The following is a 13,709-nucleotide window of genomic DNA, read 5'->3' on the forward strand; positions in this document are numbered from 1 at the left end:
ATCTTTCCATTTCAAGCCCAGATCCTCCATCACAAGGCCACCAGCTGACTGCTTTTCCCAATAACCCTCTTCTGAGGAGTCTTCAAAAACTCTAGAGCGCCAGTAAATTCCACCGATATTCTTCAGAGCAGAACCGATGGTCTCTGGCCTTATATCGCACATCATATCTCAGCTGCGGTGAGTCATCCGTGCTTTTCACAATTTAGATTTTCATTATTGCAGGGCTTTATGGGGGTGACGCAAGAGTGATAGACGTGTCACAAGTCTGCTGAAGCGGAGAGGCAGACATAATGGCTTTCAAAAGACGAGGCAGAGAGAGACTGACAAAAGGAAGAAGGAAAGAAACACCCAGAAAACAAACACAACAACATCAAACGCTGCGCTCCTTGGCAAATGCGCTTGGCAGAAACAACGGATAAGCGTGTCTGAGAGGGCCTCTTTCATTCTCTCTCCGTGTTATTAAAATAAGGTAATTACAGACATAAATTCAGATGACATCTGGGGTGCGTTTTTCCTCTTTCTTTTTGCAGAGGATTGTGGGTGTTTCTTTTTTTTTTTTTCCAAAATACATTCATAAGTTCTTTACTGTGCCACACCCTGCAGACTCTGCCAGGAACACGTTTAGTCCAGAGCCGAGATACACTTGAGGGAGAAGGGGTGAAATAATAAAGAGACGTCTTGTTATTGCTAATAAGACAGTCTGGCTTTCTGAATGTTTAAAGGGATAGTTCAGCCAAACTAACTGGCATTCTTTCTTCCATAGAGCACAGCAGGAGAAACTGCAATAATGTGCTGGTCGCTGTTTTCCACGTAACAACAATGAATAGGGATCTCATGCTTCAAAACGGGTGTAAAAGCACCATAACAGTATCATAAATGTTTTGTCGTGGGACCCCAGGGGGCCGGAAGGGAATACTAAGGGGTCCGAAAGGAATAACAGTGCAAAATAAATAAATAGTTAGTACATAAATTTGATTAAAATAAGTAAACAGAACGTTATTTTATAAATAAAAAATAAATGTATAATAAATACATTTTACAATAACATAGTGAGTAAAAGTACTAATGCATGATGAAAAAAAATGTAAATAAAAAAATCAGCATACTAGAATAATTTCTGAAGGTGAAAATTCAACTTTGCCATCAAAGGAATAAATTGCATCTTGTTTTATTTTTTTTAAATATAATAAAAAGCGACCAGATTTTTCATCAAATGAATGCAGCACTAAGAGACTTCTTTCAAAAACATTAAAAAATCCTAAAATTTTACACATACACATTATATTCCAAATCTGATTACTCGTAGACCAGTGATGTGAATCTAGTCAACTGATACTTTGAAACAAATCTAAATCAGAATAATGATTTATTCATGAATCAGACACTACTCCTGGATGCATAAATACGGCAGGTAGAACTGGAACAGGGCAAAATGTCAACACTTTCAGGAAATAATATGAAAGTTTCATTCATCATGTAAAGCTTTTATGAGACTTTACAAGGTCCTGTTCCAAATTCGCTGCATGATAAAGAAAAATCAGTAGAAGAACGATCAATTGTGTATTGCACAAAAAAAAAAATAATAATAATAATAATAAAAACGGGTTTGGAAAAAGAGTAAATAATTACTGATTTTTTTCTCTCTAGTGCTGTTTATGACTAGAGCAGTCTGAACTCATTAATGTGAAAGTAGAAAGGCTAAATATGGGTCATATAATAATAATAACGATGATAAAACCTGGAACAGAGTTTGTGTCTGACTTCCCATTTTCCACAGGCATCTGATTATGCCAGCGCACAGCGTGTTGATTTACTGAAATAATAAGCCCGAACAGATTAGAAAACATTATTTACAGTCTAATTTTGTGTAGCCCACATGCACAAGCCCACACATAAGACTACCTCCCACCACCACAACAGGTTTATTCCACAGATGTATTCCTCTCAACACAAATTCATTAACACGTGTACGCTCGTGTCAACACCTCGTTCTCTCTAAAGGCGTTCACACTGACAGCCGGTTTATTGCTGCAGGTCACTTGGTTGCTGTATTGTTGATTGTACTGTAGCAGGCGTTGCTATTGCTTGATGCTTTAACGCTGGTGGGCTGACAGTATCAATGAATAAATCAAAATCTTGGAATGCCCACGGTTTTTTAATATACCTACGAAGGTAGATGCAAGTCTTATACAACAGTGAAAGTGATCACAAACGTCTTCCTACTGATTTTTCATTATGTTGATACTGATATTTAGGGATCAGGATGCTTAATGACAAATAAAATAAAATCAGCCATTGCTATTTTTTTTATTTAGTAATGCCATCTTTAATAATACATTTTAATAGAACATTTTAATGAATAAAATTAATTTAATTAATGGATATTAATTCACATTTTAAATTTAGTGAACATTTGTGACCCTGGAGCACAAAAGCAGTCTTAAGTCTCTGGGGTATATTTGTAGCATTAGCCAAAAATACATTTTATGGGTTAAAATTATAGATTTTTCTTTTACGCCAAAAATCATTAGGATATTAAGTAAAGATCATGTTCCATGAAGATATTTTGTAAATTTTCTACTGTAAATATATCAAAACTTAATTTTTGATTAGTAATATGCATTGCTAAGAACTTCATCTGGACAACTTTAAAGGCGAATTTTATCAATATTTTGATTTTTTTGCACCCTCAGATTCCAGATTTTCAAACAGTTGTATCTTGGCCAAGTAGTGTCCAATTCTACCAACCATACATCAGTGGAAAGCTTATTTATTATTGATGCATAAATCTCAATTTCGAAATGACTGGTGACTGGTTTATGGCTGGTTTTGTGGTCCAGGGTCACATTTATTGACTCAAAAGTCTCATCCAAGACTCATTTGCATAAAGTTCAGCCTTCTTCAACTTTGCCACATCGATGGAAACAACTTCATGTGAATCACATATTTTTTTTTTTTTTTTTACATTTTGAATTTTATGGATATTTATTTTGTCAAAATTCACTAAATAAATTACATCTTCATTCTCATTGGTCGCTGCCACATCCCGTTGCATCTCATATGCATCAAGTCAACTTTGACACAACACTTCAAATCATTATTTTTTACATTGAAAATGATTTCCGGTTGCTGTCAGTATGAACAATGCTTCAGGGAAACACAGTGCATTATGGGTAGAGGAGGGTTTTTAAACATCAGCAATTATCTAGTTTTAGTGCTGCACTTCACAGTTTGGTGTAAAACACCTATAAAATGACTATATTAAGCGTCTGGGGTTTGCTGACTTGTTGGTAGATCATTCAAAAGCGTCCTCACATCCTCTTTTCTGCTTTTGGATCTGCTTGTCTGTCATTAATTCAGATACTAAAGTTGTGTTCCTGTTTTGGCAGGCTCCCTCCTGTTACAGACACACTTACCCAGCCCAGAGTACATGTGTTTTGGTTTAACTTTTGTTCCCTTTTTTTTACATTACGACAGCTGGATCTGCTTCGGAGTGAAATTAATTTGTTGATGTTGTGGATCATTCCATAAAAAACAGACTATTAATATGCTTTCATTTTCTGCTCGGGGGAATTTGACAGTGTAGCTTTGTTTATGAGGCAGGCGTTTCTGACTGAGCTTGTGTTTGTGTTATTGCGCACTTTACCCACGACCTGAGCATCTATCATACATTTAGCAACTGAGATTTACTCTGGGAGAGAGAGAAAGTGGGAATCAAAGGAACAAGTCAACGGGGTCGTTGCAAACATCTTGAGTATAAACCTACAACATGCAAGGAACACAAACAACACCTTAACAGCAGACACATGAGCCCTGCTGCGCAACTTCATGGCATACTTTCCCATGCCGTTCCCATTTGCAAGGTGGCAGGCACAGGCCTGAGGCCGTGTTACGACAAATGAAGCCGAGATCAGTGCTTTTCACCGCCACGGCCTTCAGGGAGCGACTGCATGCTTAATTAAAGATTGAGGGAGGCGTTCTCAATAGAAACAGCATAATGAAAGTGTGTTCAGAGGCCAGATGAGTGAAACAGCAGGAATGAACAGTGAAAAGAGCTGCATCGCTCATCCCTCGCTCAACCTGCCTTGGGTCACGAGGTGCAAAAACAGCACCTGTCTTTGATCTCCCAAAACACAACATCTGCTGCGTGGGGGAAGAAAAAACAGACATTTGCGCTTTGCTGTTGTTGATGAAGATGAAGGATCGGGTATTAAGAGCAATTATACGTATTTCATCAGTCTGCTCAGTCATTCATGAGATAAAAGGTGTCTTGATAGAGAAGAGGGAAATCATATGGCCATATCTGTGTGTGCATTTGAAGGAACAATTATGATTAAAAGATCTGCATTCGAACCGCACATGCAATGATGAATCCAAACTTCTTGCGCAACCAGTGCAGTATAAACGCAGCTCGACTGAATCTTAAGTGTCAGTATTTTTGGGGGAATCAACATGCAGCCCAACCACTGAAGCCCACTGATTCCCGAAGGACTCTTCATTTTTTTTCCCGATGCTGTTGGACAGTTATTGTAGGACATTAAAAAGCAAATCCAAGCAAAACCAATCACCACACACACCTGTGAGCGATAGCTGAGCGGGAACATTGTTGATTAAAGACAGGTTTACTTTAACAGGTGCTGTTGTTGTTCACTTTCAGAAAATCAACTATCCGTGAGGAATGCGGCCGGTTCTCTTATGACTCTCACTTGACAGTTAACCATCCCAATTATTTGGCACCAAACCTACAGTACATACTGAATATGTGCTTACTATAAAAGAGCACAGAGTGAAAGTAAACATGTCCCATCATGTTAATCTGCACATTGGGTGATCTGAATCAGTGCCAGACTGTAAAAATACATTTTGTTACAATACATGCAATACGGAAAATACCATTTCACTCTTTCTAAATCAAAGTGTCATATGCATTAACAGTCATTTTTTTGTGAAATTTACTAGCAATTTCTGAGTGAAAATTGCATCAAAGTAAATATTTTCAGTGTTTCGGCATAAACATTAAGCCCCTCCATTATAGACGAGAAGTCCTATTTAGTTATTCTACAGTACATCCTTTTTCTTGATATTATGAAATAATACATAAATATGCATGTGTGTTTGTGTGTGTTGGTAAAAGAGACAATAAGTCTACAGATGGTTAACATAAAAGACATCTAAGACAGGTTACTGTTATTCAGAGAACAAAACAACACCTAAATAGAACAAACACGGGAGAAAGTCTACCTCTCTCATATGTACTGCAAAGATAAGTGTCATTTTGCACTTGACAGTAAGCCTAATGGAGATTGGGGTATATTCTGTTCTTTCATCCCACGTAACAAATAGTGTAACAGCCTCAGGTGTGTGTACGCGTGTCAATTGTGATGCTACAGGTGCACCGACCGCTTTCTGATTTTAAAGCACAACGACTGCCTGGAGCTAAAAAGTCCAACAAATCACCTTGCTTTCATTGCCAACACTGTGGGTATAGTGGCTTTAGGGTACCACCCAAGACCCAAGACCTATCTAATGATATCCAAGCTGAGATGGGAGCATGTGGAGGGCTGTACTTAATATGGGCGATGCCCTGAAAGCTGACAGGAATCTGGGACATGAAAAAAATCAGATGGGTTACAAGCTGAAACACATTAACGGTAAACCAGACTCAAATCAGTGAGCCTAACACAGAAGACAACTGGCTGTGACAAAAGCTGTCCTAAATTTGCCTGCAATTGAAGACAGTCTCAGCCTAGAGGGGCATTAGTTAGGGGGCTTTGTTAGCTCCAAAAAGGGCACAGAGATAAGAGGCATCCAGACAGATTAATGAGTGCATGGCACTTTTGGGAAATGGGTCAGTGAGTGTAATTGTGCTGGACAGTGAGTACGGCTCTTATTTGTGCAACTGGAGATGAAGGAGGAAAATTAAGATTAGGTCACGCATCACAACCCTAAGATGGGCTATAAAACTTTGAGAAGTTTTATTTATTTATTTATCAAAAATACATAAAAACAGTTATACTGTGAAAAATTATTACCATTTAAAATAACTGTTATCTATTTAAATATATTTTAACATTAAATTTATTCCTGTGATGGCAAATCTAAACATTCAGCGTCATTGCTCCAGTCTTCAGTGTCAGAAATATCATTCTAATATGCTGATTTGATGCTCAAGAAACATTTCTTATTATTATCAATGTTCGTATTTAAACAAATTAAAAACAGTTGTGTTAATATTTTCTTAAAACTAACTTTTTATTAGGATTATTTGACCAATAGAGAGTTAAAAGCGACATTTATTTGAAATAGAAATGCTTTGCTGTCACTTTTGATCAATTTAATGCATCCTTGCTGAAAAAAAAAATCTTACTTAATAAAATAAAATAAAATAAAATAAAATAAAATAAAATAAAATAAAATAAAATAAAATAAAATAAAATAAAATAAAATAAAATAAAATAAAATAAAATAAAATAAAATAAAATAAAATAAAATAAAATAAAATAAAAATGGGTTGTGAAAATTAAAAAAAAAATGAATTACTGTAGGACCTTAAAACAAAATTACATTTTGAACTGACTACTCTTTCCATCCCTTACAGGGACAGTTTTGTTTGCATCATATTATGGACTATAACTTTGGAACCACGGACCCCTGAAACAATTTAAGTGGTACATCAAGCATAAATTATCCAGTGGTCATTAAATGCATACTTCTTTAAAATTACATTACTTTTTTTTTTCTAATTAACTGAGCTAAATTAACATGTTAAATTGGCCGCCCTAATTTATGCATTTGCTTGTCATGAATGATATGAACTACTTAGACTGTTTTCTGGTGTATGACACAGCTGTTCAGTTCTGTATTCACATTCTACCCATCCTGTGATACTCCGTGTCAGCTCTTGTTTATGGGGTGTGATTAGTGAGATGAAACTGAGGACCAGATTACACACACACACACACACACACACACACACACACACACACACACACACACACAAACATTCTGTTTCTCTGCCAGTACAGTAGAAAACACACTTAGTGGGATTATATAAATCTGACTGGCAGGAAAATGAGTTTGCACTCGTACACACATGCACACACATACATGCCCGCGAGACACACACACATACAAAGACTTATTCACTAATACAAAGAAAGAAAGAAAGAAAGAAAGAAAGAAAAAGAAAGAAAGAAAACTCTTCACTGATTATATGAAAAAATGTTGAAAACAGGTTAAGACAAATGAATTATCAATCTAATGCTTTGCGGTAAACACAATACACACACAGACTCTTGTATACGATCTTTGGGTGGAGAAGGCCAAAACATCAAGTGACGCACAAACAAACGTATCTGTGCATGCTGGGACAGTGTGATTTTTTGATGGAGCAATTAGAGTCCTTTCCAAAAATGCAGTATTGCATATTAGTTTTCATAATCCAGATCATGGGAAAAATTTTTAGCCTAGTTCCTTATTTAACATGTACTCATTGCTCATTATAGTTTCTATGTCATTTTCAATGTTAATGCTTACTCTGGCAGGTGGGAATATCACAGTATTTCCAGTAGATTCCGTCCTCGAGATCTGCGATATAACACCAGGGCCGAACATCTCCATCTGGGTTCCTGTGGAGGAAAGACAGACTGTTAAAATCGATGCGACTTTGAAACTGTAAACTATCTGAACTAAAGTAGCTCAACAACATTTTCCCTTTTAAAAGAAGTAGTTTGTTATAATAGAGGCTTCTAACAAACTTTATTGTGGTGATTTGAAGTGACTCGTTCTGTATGTTACATCATTACAGCAGTAGGTGGCGACAAATGACTTGTCTTTATGGGTGAATCACTGAATCATTCAAGTGTCCAAAAATAATTATTCATACAGGAACTACTGTTCATGGGATGTTTAAATATTTACAGTATGCTTAAAGAGTATAATGAATATATAACAACCCTCCTTAGCTTTTATAAATTCACTGTAAACCACGCTTTCTTGGGCCTTACTGCTTTATTTTCTCACCCAGCTTTTGAACAATAGTGCAGCTTCTAGCTTCTTGTGGAAAAGTAGCTACACTACTATGAAAATAGCTGAAAGATTGTCACGCTACTGAAAAAAAAGTCAAGTTTGTAGAGTCGCTGCTTTTGGTTACTGCAGATAATTCCGTTCAAGTGTAGCTGTCACTAAAGAGGAAAGCCTTTTTAAGGGTGGTCAGTCCTAACCTATGTGCTTTACTGAGTCTCTTTCTCTCCCCTGCTCTGTCCTGTATATCCAAGCATGTCCTTCTCCAGGTCTGCGTCTGCACGAATGCCCGTGGAAGGCCTTTGTTCCTTTCCAGACAGTGACCCGCGGAGTTCTACGGCTTTGTCTGCTTCGAAACCCCTTTAAGCTCTCTGGGGTGTACTTTAAACCCTGATGCCCAAACCCCAGAAAGCCTTCAAACAGGGTATTGATTACAAGCGCACAGCCAGACGAGGCAGTGATTGGTTGAGTACTTTGTGAACCAAACATTGAACTTAAAAAGCCCACGCCGTCAGAAACAACGATAATCGAGAAAAGCTATTCTTCTAGTCTTTTAGGAGTCACAATGCAACATCTCGAGCTCGACCCTGAGGCGACAGCTATCTGATTTCAGCATTGTGAGGTCGAATCAAAAGGGCGTGCCACGGCCTTTTCTTCTCCTATCAAAAACACTTTCCAGCTTCTCTTCTTCTCTCTTTACAACAAGCAAGTGTATTGAGTGAAGCGTCTTTTCATGTGCTTTCTTTTTTGTGTCCGGAGAAACCTAACCTCAGGTTGGAGTCAGCTAAACACCTCCCATTTTCCCTCCTTTTTTGTCTTTTCTGTTGAGGAGAATGAGATCTGGCCTGCTTACAAACCAGTCTGGCTTTGGAGCCGAGTGTGTATTTCGACCGTCAAGATCGACAACCCCCTCCGGCCTGATGGGTTTTTCATTATGACTCAGTCAAATATAATGGCTACTTTGCATAGCTTTTTTGAATAATGTATTCTCCTGTTCAGGAAAGACACCTGTTTGGAGTTGAAGTCTTCAGGGCAATTGAGGTTCAATGGAGGAGATTAGATTATAAGAGGAATCTGTCTCTTTGGCAGACACATATAAACATACTCATACATCGTGCCAGGTTTCTATATGGCTTTATTTGATCCAGGCTGCCTCTGGGGTCATACGGCGAGCACTTAATGGAACAGTTCACCCCAAAAATCAACATTTTCTCATCGTTTACTCACCCTCATAACTTTCTATCTTCTGAGGAACTCAAAAGTATTGGACACTTTTTAATGAAAGTGAATGAGTGAGAACTGTGGCCTGCCAAGCTCCAAAGTTATATATAATATATACTGTATATACTGTACAGCTCTTCTTGGCACGTTCTCAAAACCGCAAAAAATTGAAACAACTCATCTGAAATAGATCTTTTCAGTGAATCGGCTCACAAATCTCAATGATTCGTTCATGAACTTGTTGTAATTTCAACTCAGTAACTCAAACCTAACTTGGCAACCATTAGCAGCTCACAGGAGAGGAAGACTAAGAAAATATCAATTTGTTCATCACACAAAACTATTGTCTGTGCACAAGTCTTATGGATTACGTTTAATTACATGGTGGTTCTGAGTCCTTTTTTTGAAGCTTGTAAAATGCAGTCCCCATTCAATCAATCACTTCAGCTCAAAATTTCCCTTTTTGTATTCTGTGCCAGAATCATACAGGTTTGGAATGACTAGAGGTGAGTAAATGACGACTAATCCTTTAATTTATCCTCTAATTAATCACCTTTCTTCCCTCAAGGGTGAGAGGAGAGCAATGCGAGGGTGCAGTTCCAGACCAGATATAATAGGTGGCTTTGATCACCAAACGCAGGCCTGTTTGCCCTCAGGATTCTTCAAGTGTGTGCAGGAGTGTGTGTGTGTGTGTGTGTGTCCAGTTCAGCCTGCAGGGTCAAGTCCTCGCAGTGAATGAGTAAAGAATCTCAGGGCCTTTCATGTGTTACCCTAATGACGGGGACATCATCTGTCCGGACTGGTTAATGGGATGGGGAATAACCCATGCCTTTGGAGATTTATAACCTCTTTAAGGAGATGGCAAGACTTTAGAACTGCCCCTAGGAAACATCAACCATCATCAATGAGATCTCTTTTTGTGATTACTCTTCATACTGTCTAAAATGTCACATCATGTAAATACACAATTTTCTATGTTTATGCTGTGTAAACAGTCAGAGAAAGTCTAAGACCGCATTGAAAATCTGGGTCTCAACATATAAAACCTGGAGTTTCTGAATTCTGCAAAACAATTAAACAATGAAACATGGCGTAAATGAATCTATAATCAGATTTGTGTCATCTGATGTTTTTGTACAGATGTTCTCGGTTCCACTGAAGCACAAGATGCTAGAACAAAGGCAAAAGAGGAATAGATACAATTCTAAGACATTCTGAAATTATCGTTCTAACAGTAAAATTGGTAAAGTAAATATTTGCATTAAAATTAAATAAAACGTGCTTTTTCACATTTTGAATTTTAGTCGATTATGTATGTAAATATACAATTATGAAAACGTTTTTATAAATTGCTGACAGTACAATACTGGACAACGATGTAATCTGCAGAATTTACACTTCAATTATGAGACAGTTTTTCCCATGCATCAATTTATTTGTGGTGCTTGCCACAATATCAAAACTGACCACCACAAATAGATTTTCTAAAAGGCTTTGACTTCGTTGAATAAACATGAGCACTGCATGTTTCAAAATCGAAGCCGTGCGGGGGTTTTTATATCACTGTATTTCTGGAGGAAACTGACTGTCTTCAGAAAACGTTAAATGTCATTTTCATTTCATCTTGCATGTAATGTCTGATAGAGCAGCGTTTGTGAGCGGAGCGCTGTTTTGTGTACAGCCGTTACCAGAGAAACATTGATCTCTACCACTCCAACAGCGCCTCCTGCTGGCAGAGAATGAATTTGCATATATATGCCGCCACTGGACTATGGTAACTTATAAACAAATTCAACTGTATTCAACAGTATCACTGCAATTCATGTTATAATGTTAGATTTAAATAATACATATTACGTTGCACTTATCTGTACATAGTAAATGCAGCTATTTTTAAGCGGTTGTTGACATCCTATCTAACACGTGATTTAGCCAAAAAATAAAAATGTTACGACTCTAATATGTCTTGCAATATCAGTGCGTGCAAAGGTTCTGCGCGATCCTCTTGTTCAATATTCTCGGGGTCTGAATCCAGCTGAAATTGATATAGCAATATTGACGCTATCCTTAACTAAACTGGAGCAGATGCAACTTGCTGCTTTGGCAAGGGGCGGGACAGTACTAAAACACTGTCTAAGCTGTTCGCCAATCACAACGCACTGAGACAGATTACCAATCACAACACATTTCGTTTTTCGGAAGGCGGACCTTCATCAAACCTGGAACTAGTCAAGCCGTTTCTGCCAGGCTGGGGATAAAGGTATTGTAATAATGTAAATTATGTGAAAATAATGCGTTTTTCTAACCACTAAGCATGAGAGCATGTTCGAGTACACCCCCAAAACAAAATCAAGACTTTATAAAAGAGCATAATAGGACCTCTTTAAAAGAAGTGTTTCAATAGTGCTCTCAGGCGTTTGGTTCCGTTCTTTCATTTTCATTTGTTTCTTGTAGACAGCAATGATAGAGTATCGAGAGCAAATAGAGCCTCATGCTTCTCAGATATTTCCCCTGAGCAAAATTCCCTAGTAATTTCATGTTTCTCCTCTAAAGTTTCAGAACAGCTAACAACTTTGCTGAGCTCTGATTGAGATAACAGCAGTCAAAGTCTGCAATTAATATGGACTCAAACGTTTCTCTTCCAAGAACAAATGGATACCAATTAAAGGGATATTTCACCCCCAAAAATTTAAATTTGGTCATTATTTTCTCACCTTCATGTCATTCCAAACCTGTGCAACTTTCTTTCTTCTGCAGAACACAAAAGAAGATATTTTAAAGAATGTTGGCAAGCAAAGAGTTTTGATAACTATTGACTTCCGATGTATGAACAAAAACACAATTAATCTCTCAAAAATATCTTGTTTAATGTTCCACAAAGGAAAGTAAATTTCAACCATTTCCATTTTGGGGTGAATTATCCCCTTATTTTTGCACTTACTGTCTACAATTTTAATTTCCAAAAGAATTTAAGCAGAAACACCTCCTGAGAGACAAAGCTCGGAAACAACTGAGGATCTTCATTACATCTTCTGAGTAACTTCTGAGAAACACAAATTTCTCAGAAAATTGTAGATGAAATCATCCGGGATCAAAAAGTACAGAAATAAAAGCTGACATTGGCATGCATTGCAGCAAGAGATAAATATGTGTACTTAAGGTCGAAATTTTTCTGTGCAGTTTTTCACAAACAGAAAAATAGAAGGCTTTTCACGGTGACCACAAATATCATTGCGACACTAAATCTAACGTGTAAGAACAATGTGTCAAGCCGTTAGCGTTTATTGCAACACTCTCTCGCTCCTTTTTCAGCATTACTGGCCATCTGAACTGAGAGAAAACCAGCTGTTCTTGTCTGGCATGCGTTCAAACGCTTCTCTTTAACAACTGCTTTCCATGCACCATAATCAATAAAGTTTATGATAAACTTTTAAAATTCTGGCACAGAGCTATTCATAAAAAACTGGATTCTTTAACAACAAAAGCGAGTAAAATCTATAGTAGGGTAAGACTGAAAATAGCTTTTTCCTGAACGCCGACCTCAGCCACACTATTAGCCCGCTGCAGCTAACCAGTATCCAAAGCAAATATGAGCAAGGGAAATTTGCCTAATATGCCCAGAGCCATACTCAGTCAACATGGCAAACATATGCTGCAGCAGGAATGAGACTCATGTACACGTGCTGAGATCCACTACTAAATCGAATTAAAATAACAAAGGAGGTAAATAAACAACACTATACTTTTTAACGTAGCTAACATAGTTATTTACATCTCTGTAAGTGGACTGAAGGAGTTGTTAGGACATAATCTGAGAGCTAATTTGAGATGCTCATCCAACACTTTTGAGTCTATTGTATCTATATCACACACAGCCACTCCTGATTCAACCACAACAATTCAAGCCCGCCTCGCCGAACTGACATCTGAAAGTGGATAACAACCATTCAATTTCACAGCTAAGTAAACAACAGTGTAAACAGAAATGCTTGACGGTTGCTTGCACTTTTGCTTCAGCTAAAGTCTTGACAGATTGAGGATGGAAAATCAAACATTAAAGTTTCTCTTGGAAGCAACATACAAAGCAGCAGCACACACAAATCTGCCCAAAACTCTTAGGACTTTCAATGAATACTTCAATAATGTTCCTAACGTACTGTACACAGAACTATTCAACAAATTCAGAAAATGAATGGCCAAATGTAAAAAATATCCCTACAAAGAGTACTGTGACGGATCCATAATACTTTGTTGGTAATAACACCATTGATTACACTGACTCTATTGACACCAATGATTTATATACAATGCATCTTACATCTGCCATTTTTATGCAACACGGTATTTACATGGTATTTCAAGGCACTTCAAAGTAATACCATGGCACAGGTCAAAAATTGGGCATTACCAGAAAATAACTCTTTGAGGAAATCAGTACCATTCTGAATGGTTCACTAACCGAGTGG

General features: G+C 37.4%; 1 protein-coding gene across 2 annotated transcripts in view; it reads right to left on the bottom strand.

Moving 5' to 3' along the window:
- LOC109075975 (kremen protein 1) overlaps positions 1-13,709 on the bottom strand; it is a 62,149-nt gene that overhangs the window by 16,866 nt on the left and 31,574 nt on the right. For both annotated transcript variants that reach the window (XM_042723528.1, XM_042723527.1), the window contains exon 3: positions 7,537-7,628. In XM_042723528.1, coding sequence (XP_042579462.1) covers positions 7,537-7,628 — 92 coding nt within the window. The remainder of the gene's footprint in view (positions 1-7,536; positions 7,629-13,709) is intronic.

This window comes from Cyprinus carpio, chromosome B5 (assembly GCF_018340385.1).
Source record: "Cyprinus carpio isolate SPL01 chromosome B5, ASM1834038v1, whole genome shotgun sequence".
Taxonomy (NCBI): domain Eukaryota; kingdom Metazoa; phylum Chordata; class Actinopteri; order Cypriniformes; family Cyprinidae; genus Cyprinus; species Cyprinus carpio.